Source organism: Watersipora subatra, chromosome 1 (assembly GCF_963576615.1).
Source record: "Watersipora subatra chromosome 1, tzWatSuba1.1, whole genome shotgun sequence".
NCBI classification, from domain to species: Eukaryota; Metazoa; Bryozoa; class Gymnolaemata; order Cheilostomatida; family Watersiporidae; genus Watersipora; species Watersipora subatra.
Genome location: NC_088708.1, coordinates 40,113,594 through 40,138,366, shown reverse-complemented (window position 1 = coordinate 40,138,366; position 24,773 = coordinate 40,113,594). Strand labels below are relative to the sequence as shown.

At 35.6% G+C, this 24,773-nt stretch overlaps 1 protein-coding gene across 3 annotated transcripts; it reads left to right on the top strand.

The window, feature by feature from the left end:
* Positions 1 to 265: 265 nt before the first annotated feature.
* Positions 266 to 24,563, top strand: LOC137385322 (DNA topoisomerase I, mitochondrial-like). 3 transcript variants are annotated; one of them, XM_068071768.1, is made up of 17 exons: positions 266 to 323; positions 4,617 to 4,686; positions 5,943 to 6,002; positions 8,893 to 8,975; positions 9,167 to 9,331; positions 12,707 to 12,774; positions 12,883 to 12,967; positions 13,102 to 13,312; positions 14,166 to 14,410; positions 15,604 to 15,837; positions 15,966 to 16,203; positions 16,475 to 16,634; positions 18,277 to 18,376; positions 20,967 to 21,081; positions 21,447 to 21,669; positions 21,777 to 21,855; positions 23,896 to 24,563. In XM_068071768.1, the coding sequence occupies exons 2-17, from the start codon at positions 4,680 to 4,682 to the stop codon at positions 24,073 to 24,075; spliced, it is 2,253 nt and encodes a 750-aa protein (XP_067927869.1). In that variant the 5' UTR covers positions 266 to 323; positions 4,617 to 4,679; the 3' UTR covers positions 24,076 to 24,563. The 3 variants fall into 3 exon arrangements, with proteins under 3 accessions (XP_067927869.1, XP_067927871.1, XP_067927870.1); XM_068071770.1 differs by having other exon boundaries at positions 13,102 to 13,318; positions 14,172 to 14,410; XM_068071769.1 differs by lacking the exon at positions 266 to 323 and adding an exon at positions 577 to 594.
* The last annotated feature ends 210 nt before the right edge of the window (positions 24,564 to 24,773 follow it).

Sequence of the window (24,773 nt, the reverse complement as noted above, 5' to 3'; positions counted from 1 at the left end):
ATTATATTAGCTTTAATTTTTAATTATGAGGTCAACAGAACATTATTTTCTCATGAAAACCTCAATAAATAATATTCACAAACAAACAAACCAAATAGCGTTGACTCCAATGAGGATGAGGACTTTTTAGCAGAGATAGTCATGTGGTAATTGCTTCGGATGGAAGTGAGCGAAACCTTTTCTAAACAATACTTAAGATACTACGCTAATTTTAAAGGTCGCTCGTCGGTCAGCAAATAAACGTGTCATCCGGGCTAGTAGATCTGTTGCGCATGCCCAGTTCACCATTAATAGGACTTGGATTTTATTTTCTTTGTTTGCAGGTATTGTCGTTTGCATGTAGTAAAAGCTTTAAATTTGAAAAAAATTGGCCAAAATTTTTTGGTTACTGTTTATGTTTGAATGATTATGTTTTTCCTTAAATAATTCCCAGATTTTTATTTTGTACATTGCGAATTACTCATTCTTGAATTTAAGTTGTTTCTTCGCTTAGAGGTTGACGTCTCATTTCCGCGCTCAACATAGTGATACCATTAAGACCATCTCTACTACAGAAAAAGATTTATGTGTAATTTTTCTTCATTAGGCACATAGGTATGTAAACACGATGACTGATCTTTTACTTATATTGTATTTACATCATGTTGTTGCTCATATTCATATAATCGTAATGTTGACTTTTGTCGTCCACCCGCAGAAGCTTGCTGTAGACATTACCGAAAAATGATTCTTCTTTTAATTTATTATTACATTTAATGACTAACGCTTCGAAAGTGTAAAACAGCAGAAGAGCAAACCACATCTGCTTTACATATTGCAAGTAAAAATGTCTATTCAGTATTCACACAGTAAAGTTAATAACATCTGTAAATGGAAATATGTAAAATGACACTCTTCGTACGCTATATTGCAGCAGGAAGAGTGTAACTCGTCACTGTCGTCTTTAACATACATTAGTAGCTAACAGAACACCATTGAAGCAAGTCTAATTTTCGGATATATAGTGATGTGCGAAATAACTACACTACCTTGTTGGAAAATAAAAATTGTCATTTACAACTTTGTTACTCATTGTCCCTGGAGTAGATAGTCATAAATTCTATATTAAATTAAATTCTAAACATTTACTTTTTAATTCTACATTAAAAATTAATTGTTCAGAGTTTAGCTCACATACAGACCTGCCAACCCAAGAGTGGGGCAATGCGTGAGATTTGGTTTTGGGGCAATTGATGTATCAATGATAGTATATATAAAATTGTGGAAATGGGGGCAAAAATCTCAAGCATTTCTCTCGTATTTTCATTTTTTCTTTGGGGTGATTGCGTGAGTCTCACGCCCAATGCGTGAGAGTTGGCAGGTATGCTCACATAACCATTCAAAAACATAATTTTACAGCTGTTTGGTTTATATAGTTAAAATCAGGGCAAAATGAAGGTTAATCGATATATTTACATCTTAAAGTTTTTGTCTCATCTGTGAATTGGTGTGTCCAGCTATAGCTATTAAAATCTTGGAATAAAAAAAGCTCGATCCATGCTAGATTTGAACTCATGAAGATTCCGACCGCAAGTTTCTAACCACGCATTTAATCACTGAGCTACACAGTCCTAAGAATTTTATCGGTTTTATATACCGCATACCCTTTGCTCGATTGCACACGCTAAATGGCGTATTAATTGATACATTGCGCCTACGCGTTATGATGCCCTTGTTATAAAAAAGAATTTTAATTATGAAACGTAAATCTTTTTCGTCCTTGTCATACTCAAATTTGGCGATTGTATCTCAGTTCAACATCATCCAATTATGTTGAAAACTGATTTACAAATGAGGAAGGGATAAAATTTTAGTTGGAAGTTTGCTAAAATACGAACTAAAACTTTCTTCAAGTCTGTTTAGTAAGACGAATTCACTTAAAATAGATTCAGCGTTTATATTACACTTCTGTCTCAAAGATAGAAACTCTGCTCGTAGTACATTTGAATGTTACATTTTTTTGCAGATCATAACCGCAACATGCACTAAAGTTATTGTAGATAACTATGGTTACTAAGGCTAACATACTGTTTTGTTGCTGTTTTTTAATGATGATTTGTACGAAGAGGTGATTGCATTAGATAATTACTATGAGTTTCTATATCACTCAAAACGTCTATATGATGTTTTCGCCTTATGATGCCTGCACTGAAACGAACTCAAATTGTATAATTGTACAGTCATACCTCGACTTACAAGTGCCCTAACATATAAAAAACTTGTGATTTGAGCCAGCTCTTCGGCAAGTTTTATCACTAACATACCAGCCACATTTGAGATACGAGCACACAAGTCAGTGATCAAGTATTTTAGAGGTGTCTTATGAGAACAACATCATTCTGTATTTTTCAATTGCTCAGGTTATACTGTTGCTACAGGGTTTTCTGTGCATGTTAATCAGTGCAGAATTAAGTGAATTAAAAGTACTGTGCGTAGCCCAAAAGCCAATCGGTACAATGAACAATAATGCCAAAAAAAAGCGAATGATAACAATTGATTTTAAATGTAAAATTATTGAAAAATATGAGAAAGGTGCACGCCTGATTGAGCTGGCTTGTCAATATGACAAATACATCCACAATATACACAATTATCAAACAGAAGGATAATATTAAGGCATTAAGCCTGCCAAAGGACTAACCATAGTTTCCAAACGCCATAGCGATCCTCACGACAAGATGGGGGACTGTTCATGTCTTGGATAAAAGACATGTATTAATGCTTAAAAGTGTAGCAGACAGATCAGGAAGGCGAGACTTCGGTGTCAGAGGAAACATTCAAAGCAAGGTTTGGCTAGTTCATCAACTTTAAAAAACGCACTGGGATACACTTGTTTGTGAGGCGTGGGGAAGCAGTAGGTTCCATCTTGAAAGCCTCAACCGAATATATATCAACATATTTGCCTTGATAAGAATGCAGCAAGGTTACACCCCCCCCCAACAAGTGTTCAACTGCGACGAAACTGGCCTCTTTTGCTCAAAATATTCTCAGGCGTACATTCATCACAACTGAAGAGAAGAGTTTACCGGGCCATAAACTTCTTGTCGAGGAGCAACAAAAAAAGCTGACGACGCAAGAGTTAATAGAGCTTCAGGAGATGAGATATTCTGAAGAATTACACGAGCGAGGAGGAAAATGAGAATGTAAAAGAGAACCGCATTTTTACTAAGGAAATAAATAATATGTTAGAAAAATGGCAAAAGTTTTTAGAATTTATAAAAATTAGACATACCGACAATTTGGCTAGTGGTCGTGCATTAGCCCTTTGTGACGACGCCTGTGTTTGTCCTTTTCACAACATGTTCAAAGGGCGACAAAGGCGAACATTCCTAGATAGGTTTATCTTAAAACGACCGGATGATCGTGAGTGCGAAACAAAAGAAAAATTAGCCAAGCCGCAAGAAAAAATTTAAAACTGAACGCCAAAGAAATTTTAATTTTATTAGGTTTAAAATAAGTGTACATCAGAATCCAAATTTATCTAAGTCAAATGTTGTAATGAAGGATAACTTTTGTTTCCCTCCTTGGTAATGCTAGCGTTAGCTGCTATTGTATGCATTTAATTTTAATTAATCGCATTTCCTTGCATTTTTATTTGTTGCTTTTTCAAAGCATATGGTAAGTTAGGACTATTACCAACATGTTTTTTTTCTGTTACAATATTTTGTTTTTGTTTGTGTTTTTCAGAGTATGGAAACCAATCGATATATATTTAATTGTTCTATATATACATGTATATAAATAGATTGCACCAACATGCTAATTGGCATACGAGCTCAGTCACAGTATGCATTAAGCTCGTAAGTCGAGGTATGACTGTATACCAAATAATTTTTCATTTGAATCGTAGCGAAATAGACTATATAGCCATTACTTGCTAATGATTTTACATTTAAACACTTTTACAGTTTTAATTTTCTGCCTAATTTATTTCAACAAAACACTTCTTTCGTGATATGAAATTTAAAAGTTAGTTGTTTGAAAAACCTTAAAGTTGTTTTATTTTTTCTCCTAGTTCTTTTGAACTGCACAAAAAAGCACTTTTCTCATTATATGAAGTTTAAAAGTTAGAATAATAAATGTTGTATATGTTAAATAAAAATATGTTTTTTGTTCAAAGACTTTTCTCACCCGGCAATGTCGGGCATTCATCTAGTTCAATATATAATTCATAACTTGAGGAAGTTCACAATGGATAACAATGTTGCAAAATCAAGTTCTAGCAACAGCCAGTGCTATTGTATAAATGTCAATGCTATTGCTAAAAGAGTATTGACAATGTCCAAGTTTTATGTAATCGGTTTTTTATCTTCATTATTTATTTCCAAATAATTCCGACACATAAAGGCAGTAACCTTTTATCCCTTGCCCATGAAACTAAGTGTATATATTCACACTTGTTGGTGTAGTATTTATTACAGACTGGTTTAGTTCAGTTCCGCAGCGATGTTGTAGAGCAGCAGTAGGATAGTCACTGCATAGGTGTCTTAACAATCAAGTCTTTCCTAAGTTGCCCAAATCATCTTAAATGTGTTTCTAAAAAGTTTCTTATTTATCCTAATTAACTGTTGTTTTAGTGATTTGCTTGGTTCTATACGTCGAACATCGTTTCATCCCCTGACGAGATATTGAAAAATTAAATGGCCGGTAAGTTGATTTATGTGACATGTCCAACGAATGATACAATTTTCGTAATCCAAAGCAAGCCTGAAAGGTTGACTTGCAACTTAACTGTTCGTTTTTGAGCTTTTAAGAACTTGTAATCACATTTCCACATATTTTGCACCTACAACACAGCAGAGTAAAACATAGTGAATCCTTTGATACCAAATAACTGTAATGTGAATATTGTTGCAAGTCAACCTTTAATGATAATGTATGCTTCGTGAGTAATATTGCTACAACAGTATGCATGTTGTAGATTTAAAAACTTTTTATTGCTTCTGTGTGCATTTTGAAACTTATTGCATAAGATCATAATGTAAATTGATGTGTAGGCTGCTTTTAATACTCAGTAAGAAAAAGTTGCTTTAACATGGCATTCGGTTTATTCTATATAAAAGTAAATGCGCAGTTTCCTTACTTTGTTATCACTTGAGTAATTTTTTTAAATGACTAGCTTTTCTAAGCCCTTTAATTTATAGCATGTTCAAACCAATGTACCTTTTTACATTCATCTGAACAAATTGTTAATGCAACTTGATATAGCTTAAATGAGCAATCTATAATTGTTGTGAAAAATTAAATCAGCCAATAATCATCTTTGCTGATTTTCTAAATATTGCTATAGCATTATGTAGCTCCTAAAAGTCGATGCCAGCAAAAATCGACTTGAATTCCTCAACCTTGAGTGTCTGAGCAAATTAGGTTCATGTCACATTCATAATTGTATGAGTAGTGGATGTTCCTTATGACAAAGTTCGAAACATTTAAAAATATATAATTACATATATATATAGTTCTCAAGTGGCCTAGTTAATGTGCATTGTTATGTGATAGAAGTAACACATTGTTGCCTTTACAAAGAATATCAACATTTTTGTGCTGCTCATATATATAAGTATATATATATACATATTGTTAATGAGAACTTTATATACATAATGTTCTCATACATTCAATAACTTCTATATATATATATATAGAAGTTATTGAATGTATGAGTTTCCTACTTAGCATAACTTCTTAATTTATGTTTTCATTTACCATCTTCACGTGTTTATGTATGCTAGTATACACGTTAAATGTACATGGAGGTGTTAAGCATGGACATTTTAATTGATACACGGTTACACGCTAAGTTAATCTTGGTGCATCATTATTTGTGTAATGTCAACATAGAACCTGTTAATACAATATGTCTCTATCTGTCGCTACTATTTTAACGCTGTGTTCCTTTTTAGATGCAGATGTTTTATCCGTCAGCAATGGCCTGCTGAATGGAACCACTGGCCTTGGTGATGGTATGTATGCTTTGTTGCTATGTTCGACTTTTCTAGCTCAGTTTATGTCAGTGTAACAAATAATCTGCATGAATGACACTTAACACTTTGACTACACAACATCAAGTTAGATTGGTACCATATCTAGATAAGGTAACCACTATTATGCTTCGGAACCATATGAATTCTCAACAATTCTTGCGGACTTTACCAGGAATACAATTAGTGTATAACCACAAGAAACGTTTCTTTTAGTAACATTTTCATTCTTGAATTTATACGATTAATAACAAAGTATACAATTTTTTGCAATCAATTCGACTTGCATAGATGCTGTTGAATTTAAGAGGTTAATGATTTTATGGCATGCCAACGCTTTTAAAGAAGTTAGAAAAAGTTGTAAATACCTGTCAAAGATGGTTTTATCATTAATTATTTGCATAGACAGTGTCAAACAATCTGAATCTTATACAGTCAAATCTGGAAATGTGAAGATAATTCATTCTGTGCAAATATTGTTACATGTATACTTTTGAGTCTTTGTGCAGCTTAAAAGCCAAAATAATACATGCTTCGGGTAATTTTATAACACTATGTAAAAAGAACTAACATGTAAAAATAACTAAATTGTCAAGTTATAATGATTGACCATAGAAACAATCAAAATACAGGCTTGGCTATGTGTAAGATCAAACGTAGAATACGAAAGAGTTTTGCAGCTTTCTCTAACAGGTGATGTCTAAATCAACTTAGTTTATATACCCTACAGGATGAAAATATTTGATGGATTTAATCATTCGTAATTTCGCAAACAGTCTATTCCGCGAATTATTAAATTCCACCAATAATCAGGTAGTTCTATTTTTAAACACAAGGGAGAATAACTACTGCCTCAAATTAAAAGCTAGCCATTAGGCGGAAGTAGTAAATGTAGCTCAGTTCCAGTTTTTTTAAAATCATCGCTGTAGCTATGAGTTAACCCCATTGCAAATGCATCACACTTCTTTACAAAATTATTAAAAAGTTGTCACAAGTTCTTCGACATGGCGTTGTAAAATCTCTTTTACCTTTTTTTACTTTAAAATCGACTCCATCAACCTCTAATACCGAAGTTGATGATGATAATGATTCCGATCTGGACATTATGGTATGTATTTGATTTGCAGTGCAGATACATTTTTCCATAATTAACTGCGTTAGTTCATTCTCTTGTTTAAAAACTGATCGCTTTCATTCAATACTTCAGCTATTGATACTTAGCATGATCGACTCATAGTTGTCAGCTAAATAGAAACCTAAATGCGTGGTGTACGCCTGTGAAGTATTAACTCTATTGCTAACTGCAATAGAGCTAGCCCTTAATAGAGAGTGATTCTGTTTATCCGTGAATAAATTAGTCCGCGAATATGAATGAGAAAGGCAATTTGCGCGAAACTCACCTCCGCGAATATTTTCATCCTGTAGGGTTTATTCTTTTTTACCATCGTGTTTTATGTACACTTTACAGTTTTCACTTGCGTCTTCACTTTTACTTATGAAACAATGTTTAGGATAATTTAGCAAGTTGTGTAAAAATTTTAGTAGAAAGTCAAACATATGCTCAAATTTTACATTGTACATGTACTTTGAAAATTGATGTGTTCAGATGATTGTACAGGTATTTTGTGTAGCCAAAACGTGGGTGATGTGTCGACGATTCGTGGATGCATCCTGATGAGATGAACCCTTTGGTGTGTGTCAGTAGATACAGAACCACAATCAATCCATGATTGGCCGAAATAGTTATGATATCGATTCAAGTTCATATGTAAGCTTAAAGGTTGACTTGCAACAAAATTCACATTACAGTTATTTGGTATCTCAAGATTCACCATGTTTTACTCTGTTGTGTTGTAGATGCCAAATATGTGGAAATGTGATTACAAGCTTTTAAAAGCTCAAAAACGAAAAGCCGCCGTAAATTGGAATCTCTTTATTTATCTGACGTTGTCATTACAGTTTGGTTATCGTCTTGTCACGTGATGTTCTCACGTGAATTGAAAGGCCAATAAAAGCTCAATATAAAACTTATCGTAGCACTAGTTTATGACGAACACTTCGGGTTTTACCGAAGACCCCGTATCAAATATAGATGCTTGCTACTTTACAGTTTTGTTTCGGCATTATTCAATCGTCAAGTCGTAATCTGATCACGTGACCCAATACTTCGCAAATAATTTTTGCAGCACTTTTCGATTATCACAGGTAATCAACAGGTTCGTCATGATTATCAGACAATGATATGCACTCCTTCGAGCTAAGGTTAGAACGTTTAACAATTTTTTACGGTAAGTTATAAGATATCAGTGCTAAAAGTGACAGCATTACAATGACAATAAAACAGACACGTAAGAACAATAAACATGGTTTTATTGAATGCGTGAAGTATATTTGTGAAAATATTTCGACGAATAAGGTTGCATGAAAGTGTAAACAGAAACCATCCTGTAACAACTACGTCCCATTTTTGGAAAGAGATTCCAATCTATGGCGGTTTTGTGATGGCTGCGATTAACTGTTCATTTTTGAGCTTGTTTAGAGTTTGTAATTACATTTCCACATATTTTGCACCTGCAACACAGCAGAGTAAGACATGGTGAATCTTTTGCTATCAAATAACTGTAACGTAAATTTTGTTGCAAGTCAACCTTTGAAATTAGATTTGGATAAATTTATAAATATGGCAATAAATTGCTAAACAATTAATAAATCGTCCTTTAGTGAATGATCTTAACTCACAATGTTCTACATGTTGCCATTTTCCATAAATTATAATTTTATACATTCAATCATAGGTTTTTTTTGTTGGACAGATATCTTTTATCAACTGTTTTTCAAATAGGTTGATTCCATCCAACTAGTTTTGTTATAGGCAGTGATTCCAAATCACACAAGTCTCACAAGAGTCACAAAGAAAAGAAGCATAAAGAGCACAAACATAAAAAGGACAAGAAGGTGAAATCTCATAAAAAGTTTGGATTCAGTAATCTTATGTAATCTCATGTCCTGGTTTTTGATGATTGTCTCTGCGCTTACGATGTACAATGTGTTACTCATTTTTGTCATTAGCTTCGGGCTTAGTTATGTTTTTTCTTCATTTTATACTTTTTTGTTTGTGAACCTCATTTTCAAGTAATGCTTTGCAGCATAAGAAAGACAAGCACAAGGAAAAGCACAAACCGAAGGAGGAAAGAGTGGCCTACAAAAGCGAGAGTCATGACAGTGCTGAGGGATCTGTCAAACTGGAGCCTTCTTCTCTGTCTAAGGCTAATGTGAAAGACGAGATGATGAGTGATGATGAAAGGCTGCTGGTTTGTACTCATTCTAAGAATATATTTTTGGGATGGCATTGGATTTTTAAACATTGACAAGGCTCTTTCTAGTTGGTCTATTTACATTTGTGAGTTTACCTTATGAAGGATAATGCAAACCTCGTGCAACTATGCAGTTATCACCCCATTTCACTGATTGCTGTGTATTAATTAGGACGAGTTGTTGTTTTCAAAGCCTGTAGTAATTACTGTCAATCATTACAGAGCTAAAACACTTCAAATGATCGGTTTATTGTATTCGGTTATAAATGAAAACATGTTTTAAATTATTCACAATTCTCTTCCCGAGTGTTAAAAGTTCACTCTCTATACTGAAATAGTGTTTAAATAAAAAACAAAGTAGCTTATGTACCCATCTAAGGATATGTCCGCGATTTTCTCTTTAAAATAATTAGGCAACACTTGACATTGTCACATACAAACTCAGTACAAAACACAGAAACTTGTGCGATCAAAAATATCTATTTATACTGTATCTAGTTCATAGCTTTGAAAACTATGCAAAGACAGACTTGGTAAAAGCCATAGAATTTCCCCTAGGAATAAATAAAAGACATTCGGTAATGCAAAAAAGCTAAGAGTTGACCATAAATGCTGATAATTTAGTTTTGTGAAGCAAAGTTCATTAGTTCTGTAATGAACTTTGGTGTCAGCTTATATGTGCTATAGGTTGCAAATTGTTCACAGTTCTAAGACAATTTCAATTTTTACTAGACCAAGCCAGAAATTTTTTATAAACGGTTGTTTCCAATTATAAGAAAGTTTGAAAGCAGTCAACGATTAAATACTGATTTGAGGAGATAATTTTATATTGTGTTTTAGTCACTCATGTCAAATTTTAAAAGATTTTGTCAGAAAGTATAGATATTTCTTATTATTTGAGATTTTGTTTGTGGGTTTAGGAGATCTGACTGGCAAGATGTTTCAAGATTAAAATTGGTTAAACTTGATTGTGGTTAAAACGCTCAAAAGAAAAAGATGTTCCTAGACTTATCCAAAAATGACATCAGTAGTTATGCATATTGTTTATAAGTGCTAAATATGCGAGTCTAATCGGCATCGAGTACTTATATGTTTACAGGGTATTTAGAGGAAAAAAAATGGGACGATTTCTAACCAACTTATCTTAAATTATTTGAAACATCTATAGAAATTTATTTGGAGCTATATTTGAAGTTTTATAGTAACAGTCTTGAGCAAATACAATAAAGAATAGACATGAATATACATCAATATACATGAATAGACACGCGTAATGCTGCAACTTGAATGCTATAGCCGATGCCATAACGAAAGGGACAAACAGGAAGTACGACTACTGACATCATCTTTGGAGATGTACTTTTTGGCTGACTGTTTTACCCGTAATCACATTTTGTCTATTTTAATCTTGAAACATCCTGGCAGTCAGATCACTTAAAACAGCAAGCAAAATCTCAAATGAAAAATATTAAAATTATTTGATGTTAGTCTTTGAAAAAATATGCTGTGATGTGTAGTCCATGCCAGGGATATAATTACGATAGTTGTTTTTCATTAGCTAAGCATTTAAACGTTAAATTTGAGCAAAACCTTTTCATGTTGGCGGAGAAGATATGCTGTGGTAATCAAAACAACTCCAAATGAACTAATTTATTTTTGTAGAAGTTAGCTTATAGCTCAGAGTTCATTATATAATATATGTGCTACCCGACGTTGCCCGGGTAATAAAAAGTCTTTGGACAGAAATTGATTTGTTTTTAACGTATAAAAACATTTGCCATTCTAACTTTCAAACTACATATCTCTAAACATTTCAGAGCCTACATGTCTCTATAAGTTAATATCACTTGCTCGACAACTGCACTTAGACAATGGCGAGCTTACATATCTCTATAAGTTACTATCACTTGCTCGACAACTGCACATAGACGATGGCGAGCCTACATGTCGAAATAGATTAAGAAAAAGAATAAAAACAACTGTAAAGGTTTTCAAACTTTTTCAAACAACTGTAACTTTAAACTTCATCATGAGAAAAAGAAGTTTGCGCAGGACAACTAGATTAAAAATAAAACTGTAAGGGTTTTTAAACATCTGTAAGTTTAAAATTTCATAACTTGACTGAAGTGTTTCGTTGAAATAAATTGGAAGGAAAGATAAAAATGTAAAGGCCTTTTAAATGTAAAATCATTAGCAAGTAATGGCTAAATATAGTCTACTTCGCTACGATTACAATCAAAAATTATTTGGTGTACAATTATGATTTCAGTTCGTTTCAATGTTGGCATACGAAAATATCATAGGCTATAGACATACATAGAGTGGTATGAAAACCCATAGTCATTATCTAATGCAATCACCTTTTAATAAACATCATCATCATTAAAAATAGTACCAAAATACTATGTTAACCTTAGTAACTATAGGTACTTACAATGACTTTAGTGCATTTTGTGGTTATGATCCGCAAGATAATATAATATAATATTACAATGTACTACGTGGAGAGTTCTTACCTTTGGGACAGACGCGTAACATAATTGCTGAATCTAACTTTAATGAATTTAGTTCACTAAACACATACTTGAAGGAAGTTTTACGATAATATTTTATTATAATCATTTTTATTATAATGTATACCAGATATACCGGTATAGCGGTTATGGATTACTCGCCATGGCGAGTTCAGCGACGTATATCTTTTAATAACATACATTATATGATCACTACACAAATCTCCAAACTTTAGGTTCGATATAAGTTATTACTATAGGGCGGAACAAATTTGCCCTAACGAAAAAAAGACGAAGAAGCATCGTGTTGCATATACTTAGGTCCCAAAATATTTCTTAACCGTAACTTGTGAGTGCATTGCTAAAACAATTAGCGTGTTATAGCTTACGTTATAATGTGTATGAGAACATATGTGTATCAAGACGGCTGGTATGGCTCAGTGGTAGAGTGCTTGGATTTTAAACTTGCGGTTGCTATCTCCATGAGTTCAAGTCCATGGCATTGTGGAATTTTATTTCAAATATTTTAATAGCTATAGCTGGATGCACATACACACCAACATTTAGAAATATATATATAGATTTGTCAGGTTTTGATAATTTTGAGGCTAAGATGACATTCAGTTTTTGTTCATTTTGACAAGTTTATTGTCAGTTGGCATTCAGCAGCCATCTTCAAAATAGATGTACGCTGATATGAAGAGTTTCTTAATGAAACAAGTCATTGAGTATATTTGATACTGTTTGAATTAATTGTATCATTGTCTATTTCATTGTGCGCTCCTAAGCAGAACCCCATGCGAAGATCTGTTTTATTGGCAGCTATATGCTTGACCTTGTGTGACATCTATAATTGTAGGCCTCAAGGAAGCGCATGGCACCACTCAGCGATGACGAAGGGGATGACGACTACGATCCTTCTGGAAAGTATGAATCATATGACTGAATTTAGGCATTCTGTTTGTTTATTTCCATGTACCTTGTCTATGAGTTATAGTTTTGATTTATATGATAGACCTTCTGTTATCGTTTCAGACCATCATCAGCCAAAAAGGTCAAGACTGAGCCAAAAAAACCAGCTAAAGGGAAGGGGCCAAAACCTTTGTCATCTGCGGCAAAGGTGTGAACATGTATTTTTCTCATTTAACGAGTACAGAACTCTTCCATTCGCATTTCTATTTTTGGAGTGAAAGATGCATAGGCTGTTGTACAGTGATGAGATTAGCACTGATTATCTTGGTCATTCTACTGCAGAGCAAGCAGGCGAAGGCTGAGCCAACATCCCCCACAAAGAAGAAGACTAAGAGAGAGTTGGCCAAGGAGCAAGAGCAAAATGAGGTCTGGAAGTGGTGGGAAGAAACAAAAAAAGATGATGGAAAAAAATGGCGAACATTGGAACACCGTGGACCTGTGTTTGCGCCCGACTATGTGCCCCTCCCTCCTCATATCAAGCTTAAATATGATGGTAAGTGTGTCTAGCTATCCGGCTATACTGTGGCTAACACTCGGCTTCCTTACTTAAATACAAATAGCGATACGTATCATCTTCATTCATTGGTCTCAATTACTATGAGAGGTTTAGTGCGAGAATTCTTGAAACACATTCTGATTTGCTTGAAAAATATATTGATTTGCATTTGTGTGATGTTTTGTTCAAATGCAGCCATTACACATTTAGTTTATATAAGACTTTATAGCAGAAAACTTTCCATTTTTCATAACTCTAGTTGAACTAACAATAGGATGAATTCAGTGTTGACTAGTAATAACCATTCTGACTTGATCACGATCATCAGTGTTGACTAGTAATAACCATTCTGACTTGATCACGATCATCACGAAAATACTATAACTGAATTGGGTTACCATTCTGAAACTTATCTATTAGGCTTGTGTAAGCACATAAAATCCTTGACATTGCAAAACCCTTCAATTTTAGTACTCAATGAACTTCTCAGCGTGTTAGCCATTTTTCTGGTTTGAGATAACTTCACCCTCGTGATCATACGTAAGCTGTTCTTTCGATGCCCTCATGAGATGCAAAGAAACATAATTATTGTAAGAACTAGATTAAATAATGATTTTTTAAAATGAATTCTTTTGCCATAGTTTGATGCCTTAAGTGGCTGCAGTCTATTGCGCGTATACTCACACCTCGCTATATACATCTCGCTCTGCTCTGTGCACATAGTCATGTCATAGATTTGTTTTAAGCTGATCTTTTCTATTGTATCAATTTGCTGGTAAACTAGAAGCTGTGTAGGAGTGGTAGTTTATGGCTGACCTCTGGCTACAGTCCTGATTCTTTTTTTGTCTAGGTAAAGATGTTGATTTAGAACCTGAAACAGAAGAAGTGGCAGGATTCTATGCCAAGATGCTTAATCATGACTACACAGCAAAGCCTGTTTTCAACAAAAACTTTTTTAATGACTGGCGTCAAGTGATGACATCTGCAGAGCGAGCGCTCATCAAAGATCTGACTAAATGTGACTTCAGGCAGATGCACACCTACTTCACAGAGCAATCTGAAATTCGAAAAGCCCGTTCTAAAGAGGAAAAGCAAGTAGGATGCACATGTTTTTACAAAATCGATTTATTTTTGACCTACATTCTCAATTCGATCACAGTACTATGTGACTCAGAGATAGATCACCTGTCCCTGTGAATAACAATTTGCTTTCCAGAACAACAACCATCTACCATAATAGAAAGTAGTAATCAAAGTGTTTTTCATGTTCGATGTCGCAATCACTATAGCAAACTGTCGTTATTTATTCTTTTTGTGCTATAGGTATATCTATAGGTATATGTATAGCTATAGTTATAGGGTTAGATGCAACTGCATCATCTTTTGTTACATTTTGATCAAATTACAACCTAAGTAAAAAACCAATAGTACTTGATAATAATAGCATTGAACACAAGAAGTTGTTTATAAAGTCATCAGTTGTCGCCAAGTCAGCTCAATAAACCTCTCTGAGGTCCGTTCTAGACTCGATAAGATTGCCTCAGATTCTATCTAAATGTGTAAAATGCTAACCATTTCTTGCCTCTTTGAACCTAGTGCTAAAATCATCGAACAATTTTTTGAAATTTCTTAAAGGTTGTTCTGTTATTACCCTGATTTCACCAATTAACAAAGAGGCTAATGATGTCTGTAACATTCTGCGTTGTACATGTCTGTTTTAAAATGAAATTATTGCTAATTTCAAAGAAAACCACATGCGGTGGAATTACTTAAATACATATAGGTGTCTTCTGTTGGAGCAGTTGCTAGGAATGCTGGCTGAACTGCTGTAATAGGGATTTGTTAACTATTATTGAACTATAGAAATTCTATCAAAAAATATTTTTGGCTAGTTATTTCAAGTATTCTAAATGTGAAAGTGTTAATAAGATTTTGGGAGTGGTGTTTCTGCATTTGGGTTCAGTTTGGGGATACCTTAGTATTTATGGTAGAGTTAGATGGCTGCCGCCATCTATTTTTTTGTCATTTTCTAAACCGAATACTAATGAATAGGGATGTTCTAATTTCTTTTTATTGTTTTACCGAGTTTATTAACTTAATGATTATAGCAGGTTTGTGTCAATGTTAACACATGTAGTTGTACTTTTTGGCACCACTCTTTATATTGTATCACATGTTTTGTTAACTTGATGTAATGCATTGATTGCTCTGTTTGTAACCTATGCTAATTGCATTGTATATTGTGAAAGTCACATGTTCGAGTAAGCTAAGTTCTGTTACTCGTTTAGAAAGAAAAGGAAGCAAATGAGACTCTCGTGGAAGAGTATGGATATTGCCTCATCGATGGTCATAAAGAAAAGATTGGCAATTTTCGTATAGAGCCTCCAAGTTTGTTTAGAGGTCGAGGCGACCATCCCAAAATGGGCATGCTTAAGAAGCGAGTGCTACCTAAGCATGTCATTATCAACTGCAGCAAGGATGCCAAAGTGCCTGAGGCTCCTGGCGGCCAACGATGGAAGGAGGTGCGCTACTCACTACTCATTTTATTGCAGACAATGTGTTCACTAGTTGAGCTGTTTCTATCAGCAGTCATACCTCCTGTTCGTCTGTCTGTATTTAATTCATGGTGACTATGTTACTCCTATTTCAGGTGAGGCATGACAATACGGTCACTTGGCTTGCCACTTGGACAGAAAATGTTCAAAGTCAAAATAAATATGTTATGCTCAACCCCGCCAGTCGTCTTAAAGGAGAGAAGGATTGGCAGAAATATGAAAAGGCAAGAAAATTACACACGATAATCGACAAGGTTCGTGAAAACTACACAAATGACTGGAAAAGCAAGGAGATGAGGCTACGACAGCGAGCAGTTGCCCTTTATTTCATAGGTACATTTTTCATACAGCAATCTTTCAGTGTACTGAAAAAGTGTGTATGGCAAATGAATGTCAAACAAAGGCAATGTGACAGTAAAAATCTTGTATCTACTGATTATCCCTTTATGAATTTAGTTTTTTACATGTCGTTTAGCATTTTACAACTAGTTGTATGTAATACGTGTGTTGATTGGTGTATCAACACATATGTTAAGCCTTCGTTAAACTCCTGTCAACTCAACTCCTTATCACCAATATATAATGCTGTCTTTATCTATTGTAGACAAACTGGCTCTAAGGGCTGGCAATGAGAAAGACTCGGATGAGTCAGCTGACACTGTAGGCTGCTGCTCGTTGCGCTATGAACATGTCAAGCTATTTGATGAAAAAGATGGCAACGAGTGTGTGGTGGAGTTTGATTTCCTCGGTAAAGATTCCATTAGGTATTTGCCCACTTCCTGTTAGTGTCATTTTGCTAGAGTTGTTGAATACATAGCTGAAAACCCGGCCAAGAATAAAGTTAAGACCTGGGTTCTTCATTGTTAAGCAGCTCTAGAACTTTATAAAGCAAGTTTTTTAATGTTTTCATTTCCGATGTGTTATTCGTGCTCTCACCTTTCGGTCATGGAGGCACGTAACATGGCGTGTAACACTGATGGCCAACTATATAGGTACAGTAGACACCCCAACACTGTTAGCCAACTATTTAAGAATGGGCCTTTTTTACACAAACTAGTTTGCAACATGTGAACTATGCAAAAAATAGTGGGCGGCAGCTACTTGGCAGGTTTCTGCGCAGTCAATGCTGGACTTTGTTAGCTGGGATGGATGCGCAGTCAATGCTGAACCTTGTTAGCTGGGATGGATGCGCAGTCAATGCTGAACCTTGTTAGCTGGGATGGATGCGCAGTCAATGCTGAACCTTGTTAGCTGGGATGGATGCGCAGTCAATGCTGAACCTTGTTAGCTGGGATGGATGCGCAGTCAATGCTGAACCTTGTTAGCTGGGATGGATGCGCAGTCAATGCTGAACCTTGTTAGCTGGGATGGATGCGCAGTCAATGCTGAACCTTGTTAGCTGGGATGGATGCGCAGTCAATGCTGAACCTTGTTAGCTGGGATGGATGCGCAGTCAATGCTGGACCTTGTTAGCTGGGATGGATGCGCAGTCAATGCTGAACCTTGTTAGCTGGGATGGATGCGCAGTCAATGCTGAACCTTGTTAGCTGGGATGGATGCGCAGTCAATGCTGGACCTTGTTAGCTGGGATGGATGCGCAGTCAATGCTGAACCTTGTTAGCTGGGATGGATGCGCAGTCAATGCTGAACCTTGTTAGCTGGGATGAATGCGCAGTCAATGCTGGACCTTGTTAGCTGGGATGGATGCGCAGTCAATGCTGAACCTTGTTAGCTGGGATGGATGCGCAGTCAATGCTGAACCTTGTTAGCTGGGATGGATGCGCAGTCAATGCTGGACCTTGTTAGCTGGGATGGATGCGCAGTCAATGCTGAACCTTGTTAGCTGGGATGGATGCGCAGTCAATGCTGAACCTTGTTAGCTGGGATGGATGCGCAGTCAATGCTGAACCTTGTTAGCTGGGATGGATGCGCTGTATGATCTTTTAACCAGCAATTAATTAATAGAAAAATTGTGCTGTTAGGTCAATCACTCAATTTTGGTAAAATTCCTTTCATAGATGTAAGTCAAGCAACTATTTTCGGTGCGTTTTGGATTTCCTTTCAAAACATATTCCTTAATGATCAATCAGGCAATTACGACTAATCAATGCAACTAATGCATGTGATTATGCTAGTGTCATCCCCAGCGCCATCCCACACGAATTTACTTGTTATTTCTCCGGTGGACTTCAGCCATAAGAGGATCATGATTACTTCATACTTCATAGGTGTAAAGTTGCAAGAAACTTTTATAACATTCTACCTTTTTGTCTAGTTAGTGCTAGTTTGTGAACAAAATTGGCTTATATTTTATGTCAGTTTCTTTCATATTTTAATGTTCTGTCATTGTAATACTATAATGGTTATAATGAAACTAGCAAAGCTTCAACTGTTGAACTCTTGTAGGTATCAGAACAGTGTTGCCGTTGAGAAACGAGCATTTAAGAATCTTAAACTTTTTATGGAGAACAAGAGTGAAGGAGATGATCTGTTTGACAGACTCAATGTAAGCTTGCGCTTCGCACTCATCATTTGCGATTGTGTGAGATTTTATGGGATCACAGCTCCAACTCTGTTACCATCTCTTACTCTATCTGTGCTTTGATTGGTGTAGTTCTTTAACGTAGAAGTTGGTGCGTTCTGATTACATTCTACATACAACATTTTTGTCGTACAACATGAAATTTAAGCAAATATTTATTTGTTTTGATAAACAAAATAATTCTGAAAATAGGACATTCAAAATTTTGCTTTACATTCACACTAATTACAGCTTTGTAAGAAGAAACCAAAAAGCTAAAATAAATGAAGCATATGAATAATAAACTACAGTGAAACATGGATAACTCGCCCTCGGATATAGCGAACACATGGTTAACTCGACTGGATTTGCTTGGTCCGTTCCCACGCAATGATAAATGGCTCTATATAACTCGAATTCAACATTGTTATAACGAACTGTTTTTTGCCCAACGGCTACCGAAACGGTTGCTATCGCTTTAGAAAATCACTTTATTCCAAGCCATAGAGGTAAACCTCAACTTTTCGTAATTCATAAGCGTCGTTATTACCTCCATCGGCAAAATATTTTTGTCAACGACTGTTCTAAAGGTTTGGTGAAATTTTATTTATACTGCTATACGATGAATAGAACGGGCTAGCCGGGTCACGGGCGCAAGGATTTTCGCCACGCACATACAAAACAAAAATCGCATGTTGTTTTGTATGTGCGTGGCGAAAATCCTTGAGTGCGTGACCCGGCTAGCCCGTGATGAATAGTTTTCCGACGTTGATTCCGTGTTGAATTAACGTCGGAATGTTGAATGTTTAAAACGTCTTAAAAATTGTTGAAATCAAACGTATACTTTGTCTTAGCTAAAAAAAACTATTCATTGTTTGACCTAAACACAAAATACGTGTGTACATTCAATAAGTACCCATTCAAAAAGCGTGAGTGATATACAATGTACCGTGAAACCTCGTAAAACTTGTAATTGAACTGCCTCGGACTGTTGCTCTTAACGAATCCCAGGTAAAGTAAGGTAATCTTTGCATAAACTTCAAGAAAAATCGGCAAAATTGATCGTGGGTAAAACGCTCAAAAGAAAAAGATGTCTTTTCTTTTGAGCATTTCAGCAACGATCAAGTTTTGCCAATGTCAATCTAAAAACGTCCTGGCAATAACATCACCTCAAACAACAAACCAATCTCAAGTGATAGAAAAATCTCTATACTTTTTGATAAAAACGTTTTAAACTTTACATTAGAAGCATTTAATTTGAAACAAGCCATTTGTGTTTTTGATTTATATTATAGTTTGTATATGTACATGTATCTACTAATAAATAAGTAAATACATGGACTTGTGACAGTGCTCTGATAACTTGAACACTCTGATAATTCGAACACTTTTGCTCGGTCCCTTGAAGTTTGAGTTATCCGAGTTTCACTGTATATATATAAGTTAGTTTGATTGAAACTACATCTAGTGTAAGTTTGAGAAAGTTACACCATATATTTCTATCACTCACTGCACATAGACGATGGCGAGCCTACATATCTCTATAAGTTACTATCACTTGCTCGACAACTGCACATAGACAATGGCGAGCCTACATATCTCTATAAGTTACTATCACTCACTCGACGACTGCACATAGACGATGGCGAGCCTACATGTCTCTATAAGTTACTATCACTTGCTTGACAACTGCACATAGACAATGGCAAGCCTACATGTCTCTATAAGTTACTATCACTCACTCGACAACTGCACATAGACAATGGCGAGCCTACATGTCTCTATAAGTTATTATCACTCACTCGACAACTGCACATAGACGATGGCGAGCCTACATGTCTCTATAAGTTACTATCACTTGCTCGACGACTGCACATAGACAATGGCGAGCCTACATATCTCTATAAGTTACTATCACTCACTCGATGACTGCACATAGACGATGGCGAGCCTACATGTCTCTATAAGTTACTATCACTTGCTCGACAACTGCACATAGACGATGGCGAGCTTACATGTCTCTATAAGTTACTATCACTTGCTTGACAACTGCACATAGACAATGGCAAGCCTACATGTCTCTATAAGTTACTATCACTCACTCGACAACTGCACATAGACGATGGCGAGCCTACATGTCTCTATAAGTTACTATCACTTGCTCGACAACTGCACATAGACGATGGCAAGCCTACTGTAACATGTCTCTATAAGTTACTATCACTTGCTCGACAACTGCACATAGACTATGGCAAGCCTACATGTCTTTCTGACATGTAGGTACTGTCGTTACTGTCAAGGTACTGATTATTAATTTAATGTTATGTTTATCTTTTATATTTATCTTCTAGATTTTGGAACTAGTTACATAAATCCAACGTATTCGTATGACAATGTTTGCTCTGATGTACAGCGATTTTGGCATGCAGAACAAAAATTGGGACAAACTAACTTCGTATGTCAAAATTAAATTGTATAAGAGAGTGTGCTCATTTTGAAACCTTCGTTGTAATATATTCATGTACGGTATGTCATTATGCTTGATTCATTTGCTTATCATTTGTAATATTTGTAGACTTCCATTCTCAACAAGCACTTACAGGATATCATGGAGGGTCTGACCGCTAAAGTCTTTCGTACGTACAATGCATCTCGTACTCTGGAGGAGCAGCTTAACTTGCTTACCAAAGGTGAGCAGTCACATCTCTTTTTACTAAGCACATCCTGGAGTATCGAGCTTGTCTCTGTGAAATGTTTTGGTTGCAGCCATTACTTATACATATTTCGGTGATGTTGCTCGGCAACGCGAAAATATTTTACCGTGTGACCAGTAATTTAACCAACACAGCTATCCGCTTTCAGCGTCATTGTTCAGCTTCAGAGACAATTCAGAAAATGCCAAGGAAAAAACCAAAGCACCAATGTCAAATGTATCACACCATCATAGTGCTTTGTTTCAATTCATGATATGGGTTGCTTGACATTTTACTGTTAATCGAAATAAATCTGTTCCGCTTCAACTCCACCGGTTGCTCACATTTAGTTACTTTTGCAGATGAGGACCCGGTAGCGGGCAAAATGTTATCCTATAACCGAGCAAATCGTGCTGTGGCCATCCTGTGTAATCACCAGAGGGCAGTCCCCAAGAATTTCTCTCAGCAGATGGAACGCATATCTGAAAAGATCGCCAACAAGAAGAAGGATGTGAAGGAGGCTAGCAGGCAGCTGAAGGATGCCAAGCAGCAAGCTAAAAACAGCAAGGCATCTTCAGTTTTGAGGTTAGTTTCTCATGCCTTAAGTTGCTAGCAATCTGTTAGTAGTCTGAATTGTAAACTGAGAGATATTGCCTGTGACTGCGCGATCAGTTTCAGTTCTCATATTGCAGCAATCTGGAAAAGAAAAAGAAAGCGGTAGATAGACTCAAAGACCAGCTGCACAAGCTGGAGGTAGCAGCAACCGATAAGGTATCTTTTACTGTTTCAGTTAGTACCACAGTTAAACACGGTTGAACAGACAAAGTATCTCATTTGGTGTTTTATATCTTTTGTTTCAGAAGCTGTGCTATGAACAGTTCTGCTTATAATGACAATTTGGGACTTGTAACTGAAATATGCATAGTACTAAAAGTTTGTGTCTATTTACTAGAATTTAAGCAAATTAATATACCATAAAATTCAGATTTCAAGTTTTTTTCCATGTGTCTGTGGGCTATTCATATAATAGAGCTATTTGAGTGATTGTATAGTTTACATAGAGGTGTAGGTCAAGTGGTGGTAGTGTAGCTTACATATGTAGGGATCTAAAGATCCGGCCACACGTAATGAATTATTCGTTCAATCTGACCGAATTCACGAATTTCACAGAATTCACAGACTTATTCGGCCAAATATCACAGAATCGTCTGAGCTGTGCGTGCACACCGAATTTGTCAACGAAACGCTTTTAATTGGCTAACCAATTTTTTTAACGAGCACGATTCTAGCAGCTTTAACAATTGGTATAGTCCAAGACACATATGACGACACACAATAAAAGTATCAGCGCAATATGACCTGATACATATGATGCAACTGCCTATTATATGCGCTATTGTTGGTTCTCTCTCGTTGGTTCACTATGGCAGGAACTTCTCATCGTGTATCCAGTATTTTCTTTTAGATGTTTTAGAAGCTATAAATTGTTTCTTTTTCAATATTAATAATTTCTTTTTATGCAGCAAAATCTCTGTTGCTAAAACAGTCTCTATCTTTAGCGCATATAGGCAGTTGCATTGTATGTATCAGGTCATATCGCGCTGATACTTTTATTGTGCGTCGTCGTATGTGTCTTGTACCAAACACTAGTGTATTAATAATAATAATAAATTAGTTAATAATGGTAGCTAATAGAAGCAAGTGATCAGATATAGAAGAGCAACTCATTGCGCTAGTAAGAGAGGCCATGCCTCTATAATCAAAGACACCAAAATTATAACAAAGAAGATATCAATAGGAATAACTGGCGAGAATTCGCAAAAGAGTTAAAGCTAGCTGGTAAGTAAATGAATAATAGTAATAATTAATATACATGTATTTTAATTTAAATTAATGCAAATAACATCACTATCACTAATAACATCACTTTATTAATCAAAACTGTGTACTGTATTGGTTTTTGTCTGATGGATGAGAATGATATCGCATCAAGTGTGCTTTGAGGCGACATTCGTTTGACGCCTCAACCGCTACAGCTTCGCTTAATTCGCTTTTAGTGTGCGTGCATCTTTGGTTCATATTGCAAAATTGTTTGCTATTTTATTTTGCTCTCATAAGTGTTAAGACAACATGAACGTGGTTTGAAAGAACTAGAATAAGTTAATGCAGAGTTTTATAACGCAATATGTATATAAAACAAACTGGAAGTGGAGCTCTGAAAAAATATTAGATCGACAAAGAAATAAATTTTTATCTCACAAAATATAATTATTAATAACAGAAACTTCCTAAAAGACCTACAAAATCGTAAATCTTGTTTATAAAGATGAAAGATTTCAGATCATTGACTTTTGCAAGACATCGTTTTTTATTGGTTAGATAATCAGTTGCCAATAAATATATCATTTCCTTTTAATATTTTATAGATGTGTAGAGGTTTATAGTATGATGAAACTTGGGTAAGGGAGTTGTCATGAAGTTTTGAAAGTCTTGATAAGTATTGATGTGTAGAGGTTTATAGTGTGGTAGAACTAGGGTAAGGGAGTTGTCATGAAGTCTTGATAAGTATTGATGTGTAGAGGTTTATAGTGTGGTGGAACTTGGGTAAGGGAGTTGTCATGAAGTCTTGAAAGTCTCACGGCTATCAGAATATCGGCAATATTAGCCGATCCAAGGTCAAGAACTAGTACCATGAACTAACATAACCGCGGTCGAATTATTTCGATGTCAGCCACTTGGAGAGGGCAACTCCAATCGAAATAATTCGATGTCAGTCTTGAGAGTGTTAAGTGACCATTGCTTTGGCTTTAGGATGAGAACAAAGACATTGCGTTGGGAACATCAAAACTGAACTACCTCGATCCAAGAATATCAGTGGCCTGGTGCAAGAAGTATGACATACCTATAGAGAAGGTGTACAACAAGACTCAGAGACAGAAGTTTATGTGGGCTGTTGACATGGCCGGTCCTGACTTTCAATTCATCGACTGAGACTCCAATACCTGTTCATGAACTGTCTTAGATACATGTAACTAAAATGAAATGACAAATTTGATTCATTATGTGATCTCCTAGGCAATGAATAATGAATTGCTACACTCCACAATGTCTACCAGTGTACGGCTTTATTGACGAATGCGATTGGTCAGCCATACTTTTGTATATACAACGATGTACTGTATATAGGTGTTGGTGTGATGATGCAGCGTATCACAAAACAGCACAGAATGTTCTGAATTTTAGTGAATGAGCCTCACATTTTGAGGTTTATCTTTTGGCATGAGGTTTATCTCTACACTTATTTTTAGATAGGCCGCATTCTTCATATTTGCTGTATTGTACGGCAGTTATCGATCTTTTACTGCATCCTTTACGACTTAGCATTTTTTGTGTATAAACAAAATCTTCCCATCAAACACTGCAATGTTGATAATATTATCATATGGACCATATTATAATGATAAATACACTGATAGGCATTATTACTGATGTTTACATTCTATGAACTATAAGTATGAAGACCTACCTGTTCATCCAATGTTCCTGAGGAACCTGTTAATAGCGCAGGTATAGTGGCGATCAATGATGTTGAAGTTGATGAAGTATGATTCATCATCAATAGGGTACGAGGAGAATATTTTGCATGAATTAGTGACATTAACTGTTCCTACAGAACACGTATAAGCTAT

Coding starts and splice junctions, on each gene's coding strand:
- LOC137385322 (XM_068071768.1), top strand. Junction 6,003..8,892: donor AACCACTGGCCTTGGTGATG/GTATGTATGCTT, acceptor GTTTTGTTATAG/GCAGTGATTCCAAATCACAC. Junction 14,411..15,603: donor GTTCTAAAGAGGAAAAGCAA/GTAGGATGCACA, acceptor TTACTCGTTTAG/AAAGAAAAGGAAGCAAATGA.